At 42.2% G+C, this 20,616-nt stretch overlaps 1 protein-coding gene across 2 annotated transcripts in view; it reads left to right on the forward strand.

Moving 5' to 3' along the window:
* The first annotated feature begins 5,669 nt into the window (after positions 1-5,669).
* ANO6 (anoctamin 6) overlaps positions 5,670-20,616 on the forward strand; it is a 212,146-nt gene continuing 197,199 nt past the window's right edge. Inside the window, exon 1 of one of the 2 annotated variants that reach the window (XM_082634721.1) lies at positions 5,670-6,152. In XM_082634721.1, the coding sequence (XP_082490847.1) occupies positions 6,080-6,152 (73 nt within the window). In that variant the 5' untranslated portion in view covers positions 5,670-6,079. The remainder of the gene's footprint in view (positions 6,153-20,616) is intronic. The other variant, XM_082634722.1, reaches the window with a different exon arrangement.

Here is a 20,616-nt window from a genome sequence, read left to right on the forward strand (position 1 = left end):
AATCTTAGAGTCATTCTTGACTCCCTCTTTTTTCCCTCATATCCATACCGACTATATCAGAAACTCTTTTCAGACCTACCTCAAAACATATCTATAATCCACATCTACTACTACCACTCTGGTTCAAGACCATCACCCCTTGTCGAAATTAAAGAATTTGTCTCTTGGGCTTCCCTGGTGGCGCAGTGGTTGAGAGTCCGCCTGCCGATGCAGGGGACACGGGTTCGTGCCCCGGTCCGGGAAGATCCCACATGCCGTGGAGCGGCTGGGCCCGTGAGCCATGGCCGCTGAGCCTGCGCGTCTGGAGGCTGTGCTCCACAGCGGGAGAGGCCACAACAGTGAGAGGCCCGTGTACCACACACACACACACAAAAGAACTCATCTCTTAACTGTCTCCCTTCTTTTACACTTCCTTTTGCATAATCTAGTCTATTTCCCATAAAGCGGTCAGAAAAATCCTTTTAAATCAGTTCAATTACTCCATCCACTTACTCAAAACTTTCCAAAGTTTTCCCACAATTATCCAGAGTAAAGCCCAAGACCTTCTGACGGCAAAAGTGATTTGCAGCACTCCCCCTCCCTCACCAACCCTGACCTCCTATCACTCTCCTCCTGCATCACTAACGCTACAGTCACACGGCCTCTCTGCTTTTTCTGAAGACACTAAGCATGCTTGTCCTCAAGGCTTTTGCACCTGAAACTTAACTCTCCTTAAAACTCTGTTCTCACAGGTACTTACATGTCTATTCCCTCACTTTCTTCAAATCTCTGCTAAAATGTCACTTTATCAGAGGCTTTCCCTAACCACTCCATGTAAATCCGCATCATTCTCTATTGCTCTTGCCAAGACAAATAAGACAAATGTACTTTTTTGTTTGTCTCTATCCACTGGAATTCACAAATAAATAAGAACATTTGTCTTACTTGTCTTTATCCACTGGAATGGAAGGTCATGAAGGCAGGGATGTTGTCTGTCTTTGTTTTTACTATTGAACCCACAACACCCAGGAAAGTGGCCAGCATATAGGTAGTTCTCAGGAACTAAGAAGGAAGAATGGTGGTGGTATGTATCAGAACAGTGACGGTGAGATGGGTGGCAGCCAGCCTCCAAGATGGCTCCCCAAGATCCCTGCCTATGGTCTTCATGCTCTGTATAAGCCCCTCCCTCAGTGAGTAGAGCTGACTGACCTGGGTAACCAACAGCAGAATTGACAGTTGTGTGATTGACAATTGAAATTATGTGATTTCCAAGGTCATAAAAGATGTTGTAGCTTCCACCTTGCCCACTCTCTTGAATTGCTCATCTGCGGGAAGACAAATGTCATGTTATGAGGATGCTCAAGAAGCCTGCAGACAGGCCTGCATAGGAAGGAACCAAGGGATCTGCTAACAAGCAGCACCACTTGAGAGTGAACTATCTTGAGTGGAGCTATCTTAGGAGAAGATCTAGTCAAGCTTTTAGGTGACTGCAGCGCTGGCCAGCATCTTGCCTAGAACTTTGAGAGAATGCAGCCCAGAATCCCTTGACTCTGCTGCTCCAAATTCCTGACTCACAGAAACTGAGTGAGATAATATGTTTATTGTTGCTCTAAGCCACTACATTTGGGGTTAATCTTTTTTTTGGGGGGAGGGTTAATCTTTTATGCCACTGTTGCCATGACCTCTTTGCTGGTTCTCCTTGGAACTTTTACACTTGCTTTTCCTTCTGCCTAAAACTCCATTCCCTCAGATAGTTTCATGTCTTAATCTCTTACTTCCTTCAAGTCTGTGCTAAAACATCATGCTATGCAGTTATGCAACAATGTAACAATGGGTAACAAACACAGGTTGTGTTTGAGATATCCAGAAGGTAGATGCCACAGGATTTAGCAACTGACTGGATAGGAGGGAAAAGAGAGAGAGGAAGGAGTCAAAATGATGCTCAAATTATTGGCCTGTGTAATTAGTGGTGTCATTCCTGGTTTAGGGAAACAGGTTTGGGGCAGAGATTATAAATTTAATTTTAAACCTGCTGAATCTGAAATGTCTTAAATATACAAGTGAAGATGTTCAAGCATGCAGGCAGATATACCATTTGCAACACTGAAGAGAAATTTGGGCTGCAAATAAAGACCTTGGAATCAGGGCCAACTCTACAATTTGCAGGGCCCAGTGTAAAATGCAATGCAGGGTCCCTTCTTCAAATAGCCTTTGAGGTCCATCAACTGCTTTGTCCTCCTCCCAACAATTTGGAGGACTAAATGCTCTGGATGAGGGTGGGGAAGTTGAGCCAGGTATCTCCCCTTCCCACAGCCTCTATTCTCCAAACCACATCGAGGGACACCTCCAAGAGATTGCAATTTCCATGCTAGGATGCACTTGCACAGGGAATGGGTAAGAGGCTCATCCCTACCAAGTCGCCCACTAGGTGGACTGTGGCACTGACAGTCCAGGACAGCTGCCGCCATGTCCTGCCCTAAGACACCCTGGGTGCACACACATGACCCTGACTTTCCTGGTGCCTGTGCCCAGGCCCTCCTGGTCCTGTGGTCCTCTACCTGGGTGGGGTGAGGAGGAGAGTGGGTGGGGCTGAGATGCCAGAAAATGGGCGGAGCTGGCAGCTGAACTTATCCCAGGGAGGCAGAGAGGTGGTGGGAGACATGCTCCACTCTCTCATTAGACTTCACTTACAAAACAAAAACCCAAAGGTAATGTTATTAAGAATTTCAATCTGGCAACCACAGAGTACTGAGACCTCAAGCATTAAGCCCTTCTGAGTGCAGGGCCCTGTGTGAATGAACTGTTAGTATGCCCATGAAACTAGCCCTGCTTGGAAAAGATAATAAAGTTATAAGAATGAATGAGTTAAGTAGGGAAAGATGAGAAGAAAAGAGGCCTATGGGGACTTCCCTGTTGGCGCAGTTGTTAAGAATCCGCCTGCCAGTGCAGGGGAACACGGGTTCGATCCCTGGGCCGGGAAGATCCCACATTCTGCAGAGCAACTAAGCCCATGTGCCACAACTACTGAAGCCCGGGCACCTACAGCCTGTGCTCCTCAACAAGAGAGCCACTGCAAGGAGAAGCCTGTGCACCACAACGCACAGTAGCCCCCACTCGCTGCAACTAGAGAACGCCTGCGCACAGCAACGAAGACCCAACACAGCCAAAAATAAATTAAAAAAAAAAAAAAGACTTCCTCTAAAAAAAAAAAAAAGAAAGAAAAAAAGGAAAGAGGCCTGAGGACGGAAGCCAGAGAAGCACCAACATTTAAGAGATGGGCAGATAAAGATGGGCCATCCTGTGGCCAGACAAGGGTTGCAATTAATCAGAAGACCAATGAAGGAGAAGATACTTTGTCTCTGACCCCTGACTTGGTAAAGCCTTGCAAGCTATCACCTGGCCATAGATTGTTAGGCACATTTTGTTTCATAAACTATTCATGATATAGTTGATAATTTTTCAGAGGCAAGGGTTGGTTCTTACCTAGGCCTATTACCTCAATTATTATTATTATTATTTTTTTTTTTTGGTTCGCCGGCCTCTCACTGTTGTGGCCTCTCCCGCTGTGGAGCACAGGTTCCGGACGCGCAGGCTCAGCGGCCATGGCTCACGGGCCCAGGTGCTCCGCGGCATGTGGGATCTTCCCAGATCGGGGCACGAACCCGTGTCCCCTGCATCGGCAGGCAGACTCTCAACCACTGTGCCACCAGGGAAGCCCATCTCAATTATTTTTGAAGCATATGTTACTCAGTTGAAAAAAAAAAAATAATGCATGAAAGAAGCTGCAGGAAATAAAATAGATTAAATGAAAGAATGGAATTTACTAATAATAGACTTACAGCTAACCAAAGTAAATAATTCATTTCCCTTCTAGCAACAGTCACTTTACATATAAGGCCAGCAATGTTTCTCTGCAACATTTATCAAGCAAGAAAAATGTAAACTCTAAAATCTGTGAAGAATTTCAAATGAGCATTGAAACCTGTTGCAAAATCAATCACAAGAGTTTTCTAACTACTAATTAACCTTGAGCAAAGCCTTAGGCCCTAAGAACCAGACTATTTGATGAAAGAACTGTGGCAGGGAGTTGGTAAGAATTTTAGAGCTTAGAATTGGTGGGGAGAAAAAAAGTGATTTTTAAAAAATGGATTGAGAAATATCTCTGGAAGTGGTTTATAAAGTGGCTAAGAACACAAATTCTGGAATAAGCTGCTTGGGTTTGAATCCCAGCTCAGTCACTTACTCCCTGTGTGATTTTGGACAAGTTATTTAATTGCTCTGCACCTGAAAGAGTGGTAACAACTCGTAGGGTCATTATGAGGATTAAAGGACTGAATGTAAAACATTTAGAACTGTGCCTAGCACATAAAAAGTACCATATGCATTTGTTAAATGAAAATTGTGAATATTAATCATGTAACCAAAATACCTCTGGAATTTCTATTTTAGTAGGTCCCATAAGCATTGGGGAAAGAGTACACTGAAAGAAAACAATCTTTTTTCTCCTTCTCATTTTTTTTTCTTCTTCATCCTCCCATCCTTTTTTCCTACCCTCCTATCTTTAGAGTACTGTATTGGTTTCTCTTTATGTTAGAAATAATTTTTTCCCAAAAGTTTCCTTAAGAAGTAAGTATAATGTTTCCCCAATATTTTCTTAAAAGTAATTTCCTCACGTCTTATCATGCATATTCATAGTTGTTTTCCCACTCCCACTTACAGTTGATCTCAATGTTTTATTTCTTTCATATGAAAACATCAGAAGTAAGCATATAGAATAAAATGCGCAGTAGATTTAGTGTTATCTGAATATTCTAATTATCATAACAATTCTGGATTAAGTGGAAAAAATATAAAAAGTTTCAGTAAGTGTTAGGGGAACAATGAATATAACAAGGATTACAAATACACCTTTTAGCCCTTTTGAGAAGTCAAAATGGACCCATCTGAATTCACCGGCTTCTTTGAAAAAAGTTCTGCGGATGCACAATCCCAGGAAGCCGCAGTTCAAACTACCCCATGTATCTTAAAAGCAGAAATCCCTTTGTATTTGTCTTACTGTTCCCTCTGGCCTCCAGCATTGCGTTCTTATACTCTCTTTATTTCAGTACTTTGTTTCTTCTGGTTCTGATGTTTTTTTCACAGTGCTTTATAAGAGTTTACACCTAACCCATAGTGGAGGTCTTCACTTCTTTTGCCTTTGTGACACCGAGGATGAAGTTTTCAAGGTCCCCATACGCTGCACGCTCGGTGATCATCTTCCGACCAATCCCTGTGCGCGCTCCTGCGGGCGGGGGTAGGTGGCGCTTCTCCAGCCTCCTAACCTCACTTGAGGCGGAAATCCTCCTGCCTTTTGTGAACGTGTTTCTTTAGATCTCGCTCTCTTGGTCTTTTTTCTGTTGTTTCTCATCTACGAGTTTCACCTCCTCTGTAATTGTCCCCTCCCCATTCCCCTACAGAATACACGTTCCCCCACTTGGAGTCAGAGTAATTGATACTCTAACATCCTCCATTGGCCCCCACTTCGTCTTTAAACACCATGCAAACGCGCTCTCCTTCAGGGTCCTGCCTGGGAGCTCCAGCAGCCTTTCCCCCGTCTCTCGTAACAGATGTCAAAGAGAGCGAGGCCCCGGGCGTGCCCATATATGACCTTGGAACAGAAAGCTGCCTCGTTTGGAGGCGACGTTCGGGGGAACCCTGTCCACTCCCACCCTCGCGTGCTCTCGCCTCCCCCTTCGGCGCGTTCAGTCGCGTGCACAACGCGGGCGCCGGCTACTCCCTCTCTTCTCCCGACTTCCTTCTGAGAGCCTCATAAACTGGGGGAAGTTCAATCATTCCTCAGCGAGTCTCGGCGCTCACTGGGCATGCTCAGTGGCCGGGCCCGGCTCCGGTGGCCAGAGGCTGCCCTGGGCGCAGGGCTCGGGTCGGCAGCCGCTTGGGCTCGGCTTCCCCGAGCGCGGGCTGAGCACGGCGGCCCCTGAGCCAGGAGCGAGACGCGCCCCGCTGTTCCCGTCCGGGCGCCGGCCCCGCCCGAGCGCCGTCGTTCCGGACCCCGAAAGCCCCCAACTTCGCGCCAAGTTACGAGCCGCCTCCGGGGGTAGCCATGCAAATGATGACCAGGGACGTTCTGCTAGAAGTGGAGCTGGAGGAGGACGACGACGACGATGGGGATATCGGTGAGCCGCGGGTTCCGGGGGTGGGCCGGCGCGGGGCCCCGCGTCCGCTCCCGAAAGCCCGAGCCAAAGCGGGAGAAGTCGGGGACTGCGCGTGGGCGCCGCGCCCTCGGGAATGGAAGTTGGCGGGGACCCTCGGCCGCTCGGAGGAGCTCGGGTGCGGGGGACCGTGGGGGTGGGGGGGAAGCCCGCGCCGCCCTCCGCGGGCCGCAGTGCGGCTGCCTCGCGCCTCTGACCGGCGGGCGAGCGGGCGGCCCTAGGGAAAGCCGGGGAGGCGCGGGGTACGCGCCGGTCCCCAGGTCAGTTTCCGGACGGGCGAGGGACGCGGCCACTGAATAGTCACGGTAGATACGGGGACGCCCCCGAGCGCGGAAGTCTTGACTCAGAACAACAACTTTTGGGTCATTTTCTCCAGCTCGAACAGGCGTGGGTGGCGAGCCCGTGGGCGGGGTTCGGGGAGCGGGCCGGGGTTGAGAGAGCAGGGGTGTGACCCCCGCCTGAATCCTCCTTAAGGTGAAAGCAGACGCATGGCTCTGGGACGGAGGGTTGGGCCTGGGTGGGGCGGCCCGGGAACTGATTTGTGGCCGCCGGGCGCGGGCCGGGATCCTTTTTCCTTCCGCAGCGCCCGCGGGGGAAGGGATGGGAGGAGGAAACCCTTAGGCTGGGTGGACCGCAAGGCATTTCCTACCCGTCCAGAGGGCCCTGGTGCCCCATTTCTGGTTAAAAGTGCTTAGAAAGAGTGGACAGACGGAGAGCTGTTTAAGAGTTAAACAAACGGAGTGGGAGGAGGTGAGGAAGGCGAAAGCAACTGGAGCAGTGGGGAGAAAATCTGGTCCCTAAAGAGAACACTGCCAGGGAATGATGGCATATTGGGTCCGTCTGGAAGACGGGCAGTTAAATTACCAGGCAGACTCCGACTCAGTTTCCTGGACGCCAAATCAGTTTAAAAAACTTAACAGTTCCTGCTTTTTTCTCTAATATATGCTTCTCTAATACATTCTTCTCTAATAACTTTAGAAGTAATTTTAGGAGATAGATGCGGTCTTTCGTTCACGTTTTAGGTTCTGCTCATTTATTTATTTTTCTGGTTTTTCCAGCTCTATTGAGATATAATTGACATATAACAATGTGTAAGTTTAAGGTGTACAACGTCTTGATTTGATACATTTATAAGTTGCAAAATGATTACCACTATAGAGTTAGCCAACACCTCCGCAACGTCACTTAATCACTATTTGTTTTTTTGTGGCGAGAACATTTAAGATCTTCTCTCAAAGTATAAGCTACAGTATTATGAACTCTAATCACTATGTTGTAAATAGATCCCTGGAACTTATTCATCTTCTAACTGGAAGTGTACCCTTTGACTAGTATCTCCTCACCTCCCCCCCCCTCCCCAGTTCTACTGTTTCTGTGAGTTCACCTTTTTTATATTTCACATATAAGTGATATTATACAGTATTTGTCTTTCTCTGCCTTATTTCACTTAACGTAATGCCCTCAAGTTCCATTTGTGTTGTTGCAAATGACAGGATTTCCTTCTTTCTCATGGCTGAATAATATTCCATTACATACATATATTATATATATATATATATATATATATATATATATATATGACACATCACCTCTGTCCATTCATCTGTAGACAGACAATTAACGTCTTTCCATATCTTGGCTATTGTAGGTACTGCTCATTTAAATCCAAAAACAAATTTAATAGAAGGGATTATACTCCATGGTTTAGCATTACCTTTCATTCACTTGAGAACAGTTTATTAGGTGTCCATTCTTATGGAGGGAGCAAATAGTAGTATTCTTTTTTATAGGAGAGAAAACTGAAGCTCACAGGTTCGTCTGCCTAGCTTCTAACACAGCTTATTAAGATTCAAACCCAGGTTTTCTGACTTGCAAGACCTGTGCATACTGATGCCCTTTTCAGCGGGTCACTCCAGCAGTCAGATAATATATAATGCTACTATTTAGCAGGCTGTGGTAGTAAATCATGATTGCATACAGTATAAATCATAGGAACAAACTTTAAAAAGTTATAATAAAATTAGCACAGTCTGTTTCATAGGAAAACACTCATCTGTTATGGTGAGGTGTCACTGTTTACACTGACAGTTGTAAATAAATAAGGGTAAAACCCCAAATGGAAATTGAAGTAAGCAAGAGTCTCTGAGCTTTGTTCCAACCTGCCATCAGTAGATCTCAATTTAGAAAGAAAACTAACTTGGGCTAGTTTGTATTGACCTGATAGTTGTGTCAATTCAAACAGTGTAGATATATTTCAGAAAAAGTTAAATATCTCTACTCTTTTTGCATCCCACCCTCCATAGTCTACAGAAATTAATACTTTAGTGTATATAGGGGTCAAGTCAGCATACTTTATGTCAACAAATATCATCAGTTCTCAGCAATTTGGGGTTGTTATACAAATTTAATGTGGGTTGCAGTGATTTATATCAAGAGATGTTTACCATGCCAATGGAAAGTTTATGTCATTGAAAAATAATAAGGCTTTTTGGTTGTCACCAGAAGTAGGCTGATGGTATACAGACTTTTATCAAAGAATTATAAAACTATGGAAGGGGAGACTCTGGTGAAATGAAGATTATAATTTTAACCTCTGCCTCTAGTTTTGTAATGCAGGGCTGTGTTCTTGATTGTTACAACTAACAGTTGTATAATAATACAACTAGTACTTGATTGGCACAACTAATAGTTGTATAATAATTTAAAACCCACTCAGGTACTGAAGATTTCTATGAAATATCTCTATAGTTATTAACTTTATAATTCAGAGCAGGAGAGTTATTTTGACATAAGTTCTTGGGTAAGACATCTATGATCAATTAATTTGCAAGAGGCAAAAAGAAAAACTATTTAAGCTAGATGTGGTCCCTGGTTACATCATAGAAATATTTTACATATATAAATGGAAGTGTGCTCTCTAGTAGGCTGGGATTTGGGCTGCTTTTTGTTTTTTGTTTTTTAAACCTGTGGGTTTCTGCTTACTTTTGAAGCACGTTTAGTGCTTTAAGTGTGAGGATTGCTTCCTTGTTTGGCATTAACTAATCTAGAGAATCAAAGATGGTAAATCTCACTATGGTGTCCTTTCCATATTTGCTTTACTCATGACCACTAGAAATTGTGCCCAAAGGTTTGTGAAAGAGGCAGCCTATTGGCATGAGAGCATTTGCGCAAAAGGCCACTTATTTTCTAAATCAGCTCCAGCAACCAACCACAGGTGTTATCTTTTTTTTTTTTTTTTTGCGGTACGCGGGCCTCTCACTGTTGTGGCCTCTCCTGTTGCGGAGCACAGGCTCCGGACGTGCAGGCTCAGCAGCCATGGCTCACGGGCCCAGCCGCCCCGTGGCATGTGGGATCCTCCCAGACTGGAGCACGAACCCATGTCCCCTGCATCGGCAGGCGGACTCTCAACCACTGCGCCACCAGGGAAGCCCCACAGGTGTTACCTTGAGGCAGTGATGGCAGGAAGTATTTGGCTCATGGCCTTTATTGCACTGGTGCTGGTGGAGATCACATGTTGAGGCAGGTTCTGTGCGCCTGGTGTGCAGAAGAGTGTCTTCAGCTGCCTTGCTTCCAGAAACACCTCCCCCCCACACACCCCGCCACCCCATTAATCAGTAAATTGAATTTAATATCTCTTCTTGACGTAGAAATAATTTTTATAGCCAGAATGTAGATATTTAGTATGCTGTTTTGTTTCTTGCATTTCCGTTGTTCAAACTTCACTGAGGGAAGAAAAGTGTTCTCAAAAAAGAAGGGACTTATCAGGAACACTTCCGATAGTTCAGGCAAAAGGTTTTTTGTTTAGATGGTTGGTTGTGTCAACTGAAAAAAAAAAGTACAACCTAAGAGTTGAGGATTATGTTTAGTTTGGGGACCCTACTGAGGCCGATAGCCTGGGATAACAGCCTCTCAGGTAGCTTCGAGGAACCGTCTCAAAGAGGTAAGGGAGAGGCCAGGATATATAGGAGTTTTTTGCTGGGGGAAAAAAAACAAACAAAAACAAAAAACACGTAGTTGAACATCAGAAGATTACTGCTAATCAAAAAACCAGACATCTCAAGTTAAAGATTTTAGTGCTTTTCTATGTGTGGGAAAATGCAAGAGTCTGGGCTTATTGAAGTCATTCCTTTAATATTCATCTTAACTATCTAGGGCCAGTATCCTGTTTTTCTCCATCGCGAATTCCCTTCAGGGGACATCATGGGGTAGCTGCAGTGGTTGATGGGTTTATGGCAGCAACATCTTCATTTACTGAAATGGCCGGTGGCATTTTTTGACCACTTTGGATTCCCCGTCTGTTTATGGTAGAGTTTACTCTATGATCCCCACAGCTAATGGTCCTGTCCTTGGGGTGGGGGATGGGTGGGAAGAGGCCCATTATCTCTAAGGGATAATGATCCAGCTCTACCTCCCAAGTGTCTTTGTTGCTTCCCTTTTCACTGTCACATTCTTATATAGACTTATCTTCCTGCACTATCTGTATCCCCTCACTACAAACTTTATGTTTAATCACTTGCAAATCTGATCCTAGCGTCAGTTTTGCTTTGTCACCATTAATTGAGCAGGCCTGTGCTAGTTGTAGGATTAGGGTGTTGGGAGGCAAAAATTGAGTAAGATACATGCTTTGGCTGTGGAGAGGTGGGTTCCATGGAACCAGCCATTTGCAGTGAGTGCTATTATTGAGGTACATACACAGCCGTGGAGGAGGATGGGAGACCGCTGCGCAGAAGAGATTGTTGGGCCAGGTGCTGAAGAAGCAGGCAGGCATAAAGGGCAGGAGGAGAGTCTGGAGTTTCAAGTATTGCCCGTGGTGGAAGGGAGCGGTCACGAGGCTGGGACGGCAGGGGGGCATGGCACTGTGAAGAATCCTCCAAACGTTTTAAAGGTTTGGGATTTTACCCTGTAGGTGATTTGGAGCTCCAGAAAGGTTATAAGGAAAGGAGTGATAGAATCAAATTTGCTTTTGGAAAGGTCTCCCTGGCAGTGCATTGGGAAATGGGTTGGAGAGGGGAGATGCTTGAGGTAAGCCTTTCTGGTAGTCAGGTTCAGAAATGGCCTGCAGTGGCCATGAGAATAGAGAGGAGTGGGTCTGAGAGCTTTTGGAAGACGCAGCATCTCTAAGGTCTTGGAGACCGAATGTGTCCAGCAAGCAGAGAGGAGCCTGGGATGACTCCTGGACTTGAGAGCAGTAGCAGGTGGAGGAGAACAAATGTGCAGCAAGGGAGAATTTTGTATTTTTCTAACAAGCCTTACATTCTTCTCCGCTTTAGCTCAGACCATTCCCCTTCCCAGTAATACTAGACTCTCCATCTCTTTCTCAGCAGCTCTCTCTCCTTCTAAACCCGTCACAATCCCAGGAAGCTATTGTTGTTCCCTCTAGCCCAAAGCACCCACCAATGAATGCTCACACCCCTTATTTTTCTGTTCCATGCAGTTAGCATTCACCTTGTATTTTTGCTATTCATTATCTTTGCATTAATTAATCCCCCCAACTACAATGTAAATTTCTTGGGGACTGAGACTAGGTCATGCGAAATATCCCAAATGTTGTAGACATTCCATTACTATAATTTAAGAAATTCTCACTTCCTCACCCTCTAAAATGAAAGCTTCTCAAAGGCAGCTGTTTTGTGTACTTTCTGTTCTAAGCTATGTCCCTAGTGTTTGGAATGGTGCTTGATATTCCGTGGAAGCCAAGCAAATCATTGTTGAAAGAAAGAATAAATGAATTACTTTGAATAATTAAACAAATTAATCAATCAATTAATTAAGTAAATTTAATTAATTAAATAAATAAATGAATAATAAACATAATGCTTAGTGGTTTTTATGGCCCTCATGGAGTTCTCTTCTTTGGCACCTGGAGATGCCCACAGTCATCTGCTATAAAAACATTGATTGTACATACTCTTCCAGGAACTCTTCTAGGTTCTGTGGTCCCTGACCTCTGGTACCTCACTATCTAGGAAGGAGGCAGATATATGAATAGATAATTGCAGTCATCTGTGATTAATGCTGTGCTGTACTCAAGATGTGTACCAGGGTCAGTGGTGGTACCAAGGATAAAACGTAACCTTGCTTAGGGGAATCCAGGATGGCTCTACAGAGGCGGTGCCTATGCCAGCCCTGGAGGAATAACCAGATAGGTGAGGGAAGGAGCTAGAACAGTAGAGTGTCCTGAGCATTCCTAAATGTTCCCTGATTTCTCAACAAATCACCCTTGATGCTGCCCTTGCCTTATTTGCTATGACAAGTGGCTCATAGGTATATGGTGTGTGTGTGTGTGTGTGTATGTATATGTATGTATTCTTTACCAGGGTATGACAGCTAAAAAGCAAAACAAAGCAAAGTATTCTTAAAGTCATTCTCTTTGAACATAGTCAGTCTTACCCTGTTGCATAAACCTGTTGTTATTTTCAGTTTCAAGTCCACAGTCACAATTTATCTGCCATGTTCTAACTCTCAAGTCAAATAATTGCTTTCCAGAAGGTTCCCCAGTCTCGTCTTACAAGTCTCATTGTTCTTTGGATCTGACACAAACAGAGCTCTAAAAGAGGAAAAGAGTTCTACACACACGCCCCCCCCACCCCTTTTTTTTTCTCAAGGGGTTGTAACAGTCACGTATGTTGATTGCTGTATATTTGGTTTTTTTCCTCTTAGAAACCAAGAAATTTAGATTGAAAGCTCCTGTGAAGATTTCCTCCAGAGATATTATTTAAATTCTGACATTCTTGGGGGAAGATTACATTATACTGTTAAGAATTCCACAGTCAGACTTTAAGTTAAAGGATGGTCTTGAACTCTCAAAGCGTTATTTGTAGCAAGTTAGATTAAAATCATTGTATTTTATAGAAGTTTCCACTCTAGCTAATACTTTAGGTTTTCTTATGTTATCATACATATCAGTTTGTGTTTTGTATTCCAGTCAATTCAGTAAATCTTAACAAAACATGTAGTCTTAGAGGGAGAAGTGCTATCTTATTTCCCTTTGTATGCTACAGCCTACGTATAGTAACGCTTTTCACATAGTACCAAACATTTGTTAAGGGATTGTTTTTTAGATTGTAACAGGAAGCTTTGTTTGCTATAAGATTTAAGCTGCTTGATCTGCTTTTGATACAAATCATTCAGGGCTGGGTCTGTGCAAAAATCACGATTTTTAGAACAGAAAAACATCATTTCCAACCACCTTCAACCAAGGAAACGTACTTCTTGACTGATTGGTAACTCATATGTAAATGTAGAGGTGAGAATTCAATACAGTCAAGTGATTGTCTTATGCCATTATTGCTTTTCCTTTAGTTTTGTCTTGCTTTTTTAAAGGCAGCTAAAATTATTTAGCAGCCATCCCAAGGAGCAGCCAGTTTAAAGAATACTAGATGAAAATGTCAACAATAGAATATTTGGGACATGTACCAAAGAGCAATCCAAATACTGTTCAGCCCCAAATCAGATAGAACGTTTGCACAGAAGACAAGTTGAAGGGTTAATAGGCAACTTTCTCTGCTGTGGTATTATTACTGCCCTGGCTACATGTCTGAATACTAATTGAAAGAACTTGCTGCAGTAAGTTATTCAGCAGCCAAAAATACAAATGAAAGAAAATATATTCTTTTGTGAAGTCCAGATGTTGCTTTTATATTTAATGCTTTCAATCTAAGACATTGAAACTCTACTATTTCCTACATTATTTAAAAATACAAATACTTGAAATTGGGGGAAGAAAGGATATTAGTCATTAAAATTCTCTTTTCTATAATTTTTATTTTAACTTTGGCAGAACTTTAGCCAAAGGTCAAAGTCATGTAAATAGATGTTCTTTCACAAAGTACAATTATGCAAATTACAGGCTTGTTTATAAAGCTTGTTTTATATAAACTAAGATTGTGTTTGTTTACATAATTGATTTTTTTATGATTCTTCAGACATTCTATCTAGACGTTTGAAAAATAGTCTTTGGCTTTGCACAGACAGGATGATGGTTAGATTTTTCTTGTGGCATCCCATAGACACAGACTTAAGCATTTAAAATTTTTTTTTCTGATTTGTGCCAAGTTTTTAAGAGAAATTATTCCCCACTAAATTTTAAACAAAAATAATACACCCTCCCCACCTATAAAACTCAGACCCTTAACATTATTTTCAGTGTTTTATTATAATTTATATTATGATTTTAAACAAGCATTCATTTGTTGTATCATTTTATTTCCTTCTACTGTTACTTATTAAACAATTCCTGAATGCTCAATCTGTGTAAAACATAAAATACTTTTTTCTAAACAAACAAAAGAAAAACCAACAAATAAAACCCACCTTTGTTTCTAAGTAATACAAATAGTGAAGAAACAGTGTAAACTCACTGATCTTAGATGCTACTTAGGGAAAGTAGATTTTAAAGACTGAGCTTCTTGGTTTCTTTGGGGAAAGTTAATTCCTAAAGAGGACATTAAAAAAAAAAAAAAAGGAAGAAAGAGCCTGTGAAGGCTGTGCTGATGGAGAACCGACAGGAGGGAAGGAGACAGGCCTGCAATCAGAAGACCTCAATTAGTGGTTGGCTTTGGCACCTAGAATCTATCACCTGGGGCAAGTTTCTTGGCTTCTCAGCCTGTCTTTTCAGCCCTGTGGGGTTGCTAGGAGGATGCAAGGAGGCACGTACAATGGGGGCTGTGGGGCCTTTTCACTCACACTACCTGAGTGGCAGTTACAATATCACCATCATAATGAATTTTTTTATTTAAAAGCAGTCATGGGAACTGCTACTCTTTTTTTTTTAACATCTTTATTGGAGTATAATTGCTTTACAATAGTGTGTTAGCTTCTGCTGTATAACAAAGTGAATCAGCTATACATATGGAACTGTTACTCTTAACCTCGGAGAGCTCTAAGTCCTTGCCTGGTTTTGTGTTGCTCTGTGTCATATTATGCATGCAGGAACTGTCCACTAAGTGTCAGGTTAAGGGTGATCATGACTGTGGCTGTGCTGCAGACACATGTACTTAAAGATAAAAGAGTTGAAGAATAGCATGTGGTTTCTGCAAAGAGATAATTACTGAGTGTGCTTTCCTATACTCTTACTGATCTTCTGACAGAATGACAGTGTTATTCAGATTCCAGGAAACCTATTTCAGGGGGAATCTCTTTCAGGGAATCTTAGCAAAAGGTTCCAACAGCTGACACTTGGCTCCCAATAAATGGCTCATAAATGTAGGGATTGTATTTCCATTGGTAGCACATGTGGCTTATCCCATCCTCCCAATTGCTGTCAGGCAGTTCTTACCAAGTATGTATGCCCCCATGTGTCACCATGTAATTGAATGCATAAGAAGTGAGGAAGCAGACTTTTTTTAAGTAAGAAGTGAATAGCTTTTATTACAAATTGAGCCTTTAGAATATCACAGGAGAACTGGGGAGAGAACGGCTGATGATGAGATTCTTCATTGTCACTACTGAATTGTGGAAACATGGAGGATCATTCATTGTGTTCGCCATTCAGTGGAGAGAGGGAAGTCACAAGGCAGTGAAGGGAGATTGTTGACCTGATGTTAAAAACCTTTGACTTGACTTTGACATCCTTCCCACCACCCCTTTCCCCATTTCTGATCATTGTATATATGCAGGCACTGTCAGTCTTGGCCGCTCATCCTCTTAATGTCTTCTAGAATTGGAGATTATCCTGCCTCTCTCAGAGGGGACCTTCTCAGCCCCTTGTTGCCTCGGCATACTCAAACCCCGCTCTCAGAGGGCTGGGGGATGGATGCCTTGGGAATCGACATCCGCTTGGATCTGGAGGGAAGAAGGAGAGGCGAGGCCCCGGGGATCCCCACCCCCACAACAAAGCCCTGGATAAGTGTAGGTATTAGGGATCAGGTGAAAATGATCTTTTCTTGAGGTTTGGATTTGCGGATGAAAACCTGAATTTCATTAGAGGTACTTATACTTGAGGCAAAAGAAAAGGATGACTCTTCCCTATGTTGGAAGATCATTTCCACCGTCTGTTACAGACAGCCTCACCTTGGCCAAGGATGTGGACCTGCGTCCTGTTGGACTACGAATATCTGTGGTGAGGGAGAAAGGGGCCACTCTGCTGGCCTGTGGTCCTTTTTATTTATCCACATCAGCTCCTTCTCCTCAGTTGAGTCTCTTATCTTGCCTCTGTCTCAGTACTTTTGTCAGACACTTAGCCTGGGTCTGCAGAGGTGGAGGGCACCACTACTTAAACTTACGTTTTAGACAGGTATAAGTTCAAATTCTAGTCCAGACATTCACTAATTGTGTGACCTTGAGTGATTAACATAACTTTCTCCTCCTCTGTAAAATGGAGCTAATATTAGAACCTACTTCAAGGGTGATTGTGTTAAAAATGATGATTTTAAAAAGCTTACTTTGCAGGATTGTGGTGCCTGATACACTAAAAGCCCTCCATAATTATGAGCTAATGTTAGTATTATAGATAGCTGCTTTTACCTATATTTTAACTCAGACGTATCTCTTTTGCTTTTTATTAGCGATTTTACCGTTCTTCCACTTATATAGCTGTCATTTTTTGTCCTTTTCATTAAACAGTGAGCATCTTGAGGCTATCATCTCAGTGAGCAGCTTAATGCCTGGCACAGCATAGGTGATCAATACAGTTTTGTTGAATGAATGAGTAGATGAATGAAAGATATTGACTATTGAAGAGCTATGTGGTATGATTGGAAAGGTAGGCCTTTGGATACAGATCAACCCTTGGACAGGTTCATAAAACTTTGGAGCCTTGGTTTCCATATTAGAAAAGTGTAGTAGAGATAATAATACAGAAAGGGTAATGATACTTTACGGAATTGTTATAAAGTTTAAAATTAACATATAAAAGGATGAGGGACAGTTCCAGGCACATAATAGGCCAATAAATAATAGTGACAGTCATGATAAAGCAACTAAAAATGGAGAAATGTAAGTGACTGGCAAAACCTAAGTTGGATTTTCCAGTAGATGGATTTCACAATAGAATTGTATCATCCCTTTGAATATATATAATTTTAGTAAGAAAGGTAAGAGAATATAGGATAAAGATTCATAATGAAATTTAAATGATACTTTGATAGCCTTTACACTAAAGAAAATGTGTGAGAAATAGGAGCATTTCTTAATCTAGCAAATTTAAGATTTTGAAAGTATCTTTTATCAAAGTCTAAAGGGTAAGGTTGATATTGATCATGTGAACTTTTAATGAAATAAACTTTTAATAAAATATGTAGTTTTATATAAATATGAAATTTTGCTTATCATGTGAATGGTCAGTTCTTTTAAATGGGAAAATTCTAAAATATTTAATTTGCCTACAAGACTAAAATGTCTGTTCATTGAGTTTTATTGAAAAGTTTGAAGTCAAGTAAAACCTGTTAAAAGAGACGGATGTGATATGGATCAAAATGATAAAACAGAAGACATGAACACAGAGAAATTGCTACCCTTATGGTTTGAATTATTTTGAATTTAGTGATATAAAAAAATAATCCATACCTAATTTGCAAAATAGGTATATGAAATAATGTTTCTCATTTTGTAAGCTGGAAGTTTGGGAATGATTCAGCCTACATCAGTTTGTTAGAAATTAAACACTGCCAGGCCCCCTCAGACCTAAGAAAAGTTAGACATTCCATTCCATTTGGGTAGGTGAGAGCAAAAGAAAAGGAGGAAGGCTCTTTTTAATCCCCCAGTACAGTAGAGTTTAAGGTTATTTGCTTTATAAGTAAGGCTTTCCTAGAAGTGACTTTTCAATAGAAGGCAGAGTTACATCCTTCAGTTAACTGCACTTAGAGCTGCAGTTCTTGTTGTCCACTGGGTTTCAGCCTATCCTCCATCCACAAGGTGCCAGATTGTCTCATATCTCCTGCCTCCCTTTAAATTTAGGTAGTATTTAGTACTCACTGGGTACATGCTTCTATAACAGGCATATTGCAGCTTACAAATCACAGAGGAGACGTGAACATTTCTAACAGGCCTTGCCATCCACTCTAAGGGTAAGCAACACAGCAAATGGCTTTTGAGCAATGGGGTAATCATGGTTTTCCTGAGGGTTACAGTTGCCTAAACTGTGGCTAGTGGCTTGTTTTATACTCCAAAATACTTACTTTGAAGAGTTCAGTCACCATACTGACTGACTTATTTGGCACACACACAAAAATCCCTTTGCAAGCTGATCATGGAATTGCTAGCAGTGGCCTTCATAAATCAGGTCTATTGCTTTTTTAAAAAGTCATGTACATAGAGATTTCATTTAGCTCAGAACACTGGCTTGGTCTCATCTCACAATCTTTATTAATTCAGTAAATATTTTCTGAAGACCTCCTATAGGTCACGTGCTATTTAAGGTCTGAGGATACAGAACCAAGGGAGAGAAGATCGCATCTTCGGTGGAGCTTGTATTCTAATAAGTGATCAAATAAAACCCAAAAATGCATGTGGAAATCCATTCATTTACCTAATGTCTGTTTAGCACCTTCTCTGTGCCAGGCATTGTGCTGGGCACTAGGAATTCAATACACAAGACAGAAGAAACGGCCTCTGCCCTCGATGAGTAGCCATGCTGGCAGGGAAGACAAACATGCCAACCGATCACCAGCAAATTATATTTAAAGATTGCGAAAAAAGAGACAGAACCAGGATAACACAGCCGAGGACAGGAGTGGGGTGTATCCAAAGCCGGTACAGGGGCTGGGCCCTCCCTGGGGGATGGCTGACAAGTACAGCTGTTTTTCTCATAATTCTAAAAATAGCATGGACTTAGACTGTAATCTTTAAAAAGCAGGTCTACAAGAAGGCTCAAGACGTACATTAGATTAACCTGTAAAACACCACACGTGTTTTCAGGCTCACAACTTCAGCTGTACTGGGGGAATCCTCCCCGCAGGAACTTTGTTTGTATTGATTTCAGTAGCTGTTAACGCACCTTGCAAAGGTGAGCGAGTAGCATTATTGCTTTACTGTCGGTTCTGTCCCTCTTTATTCCTTGGTAGATGGGCTAAAATGTCAGCACTGCATTGGAAAGCAGCAAAACTTAGTGGGTCACTCCCAGTTCCTTTCTGTCTTTCTTTGTAGCTCAGTGTAGCATAATCTTCTAACTGAAGTTGAAGGAGAAGGTGAGGTTGGGTGCAAGCGATTCTGTGCGTTTTCCCTGAGCTGTCCGAGGAGGAGGACGGGGAGATGGGGTAGGTACCTCTTGTTCCTGTGCTCCACCCTTTCCTCTCCTGACTTGAAAGGGGCGGGGAACTCACAAGAATGCCTTTTCTAGATTCTCAGCCAGGAACTGGTTCTCTGGTCTTCCTGCCCAGGTCGCTGTGGGGTGTGACTCATTCCTGTTTGGAAGTGACTGACTTTGGCTGAGAGTCATAACCAAGCCCCTGAAGCATGAATCAGAATTTGTGTGATGGTGGAAAAGCCCCACAGAGACTCTGAGGTGCTCCCTCAGGAATTTCTCCCCTTGGGAAATCCTAATACTAGAGAAACACTCTCTAAACAATAAGGTCCTACTGTATAGCACAGAGAACTGTATTCAGTATCCTATGATAAACCATGGAAAGGAATATAAAAAAAGACTATATACATGTGTAACTGAATCACTTTGCTGTACAGCAGAAATTAATACAACAGGATAAATCGACTACATTTCAATAAAAAATATTGAAAAGAAAATAAATTAAAAAATAGAGAAACACTCTCTAGAATTCCTTCACTGTGAATAGCCAGTACCCTGGTATTAGAGTAATATGGAAGATGCAAATTAAAACTTCTTTTGTTTTCAGTTGATAGGGCAGAAAGAAGCAGATGCAAATTGTTTCCATTTACTCTTAAAAAATCCTGTTAATTTTTCTGTGTTAGGATCTTTTCATACACGACTGAAATCTAGCAGGCAATATGACTGTATTGTTAAACTTATTGTTATATCCATTACACCAATTCCTTTCAAATGGAGCCTGTTTTCCTTATAAATGCCATTGAGATCAAGTATAAGAGAGCCTATCATTAACCCTTTGCCTTGCTTTTATCTGAACCCTCCATTCTAGTAATGTTTATTTAGTCCAGTGGTATTTTTTTTAACATGTAAAAGGCATATTTTACATACTATAAAATGCACAGTTCAATGTTCAGTTTAGTAAATTTTGACAATTCTATAACCGCCCACCCAAAATAAGACAGAGGACATTTTCATAGTCCTTTCATTTCAGTCTGTCACCACCCCCCAATCCAGGCAAACACTTAATGACATCTACTACCATAAATTGGTTTCACCTGTTCTTAAACTTCATATAAATGGAATCATAGAGCGTATAGTCTTTTGTGTAGCTGGCTTCTTTCACTTGGCATAATATTTTTGGAGATTCATCCATGTTGTGGGTATCAATAGCAGTCTAGTATATTTTAACTATAAGAATATCTGGAAAAA

This window comes from Mesoplodon mirus (assembly GCF_964341445.2).
Source record: "Mesoplodon mirus genome assembly, chromosome: 11".
In the NCBI taxonomy this organism is placed as follows: Eukaryota; Metazoa; Chordata; class Mammalia; order Artiodactyla; family Ziphiidae; genus Mesoplodon; species Mesoplodon mirus.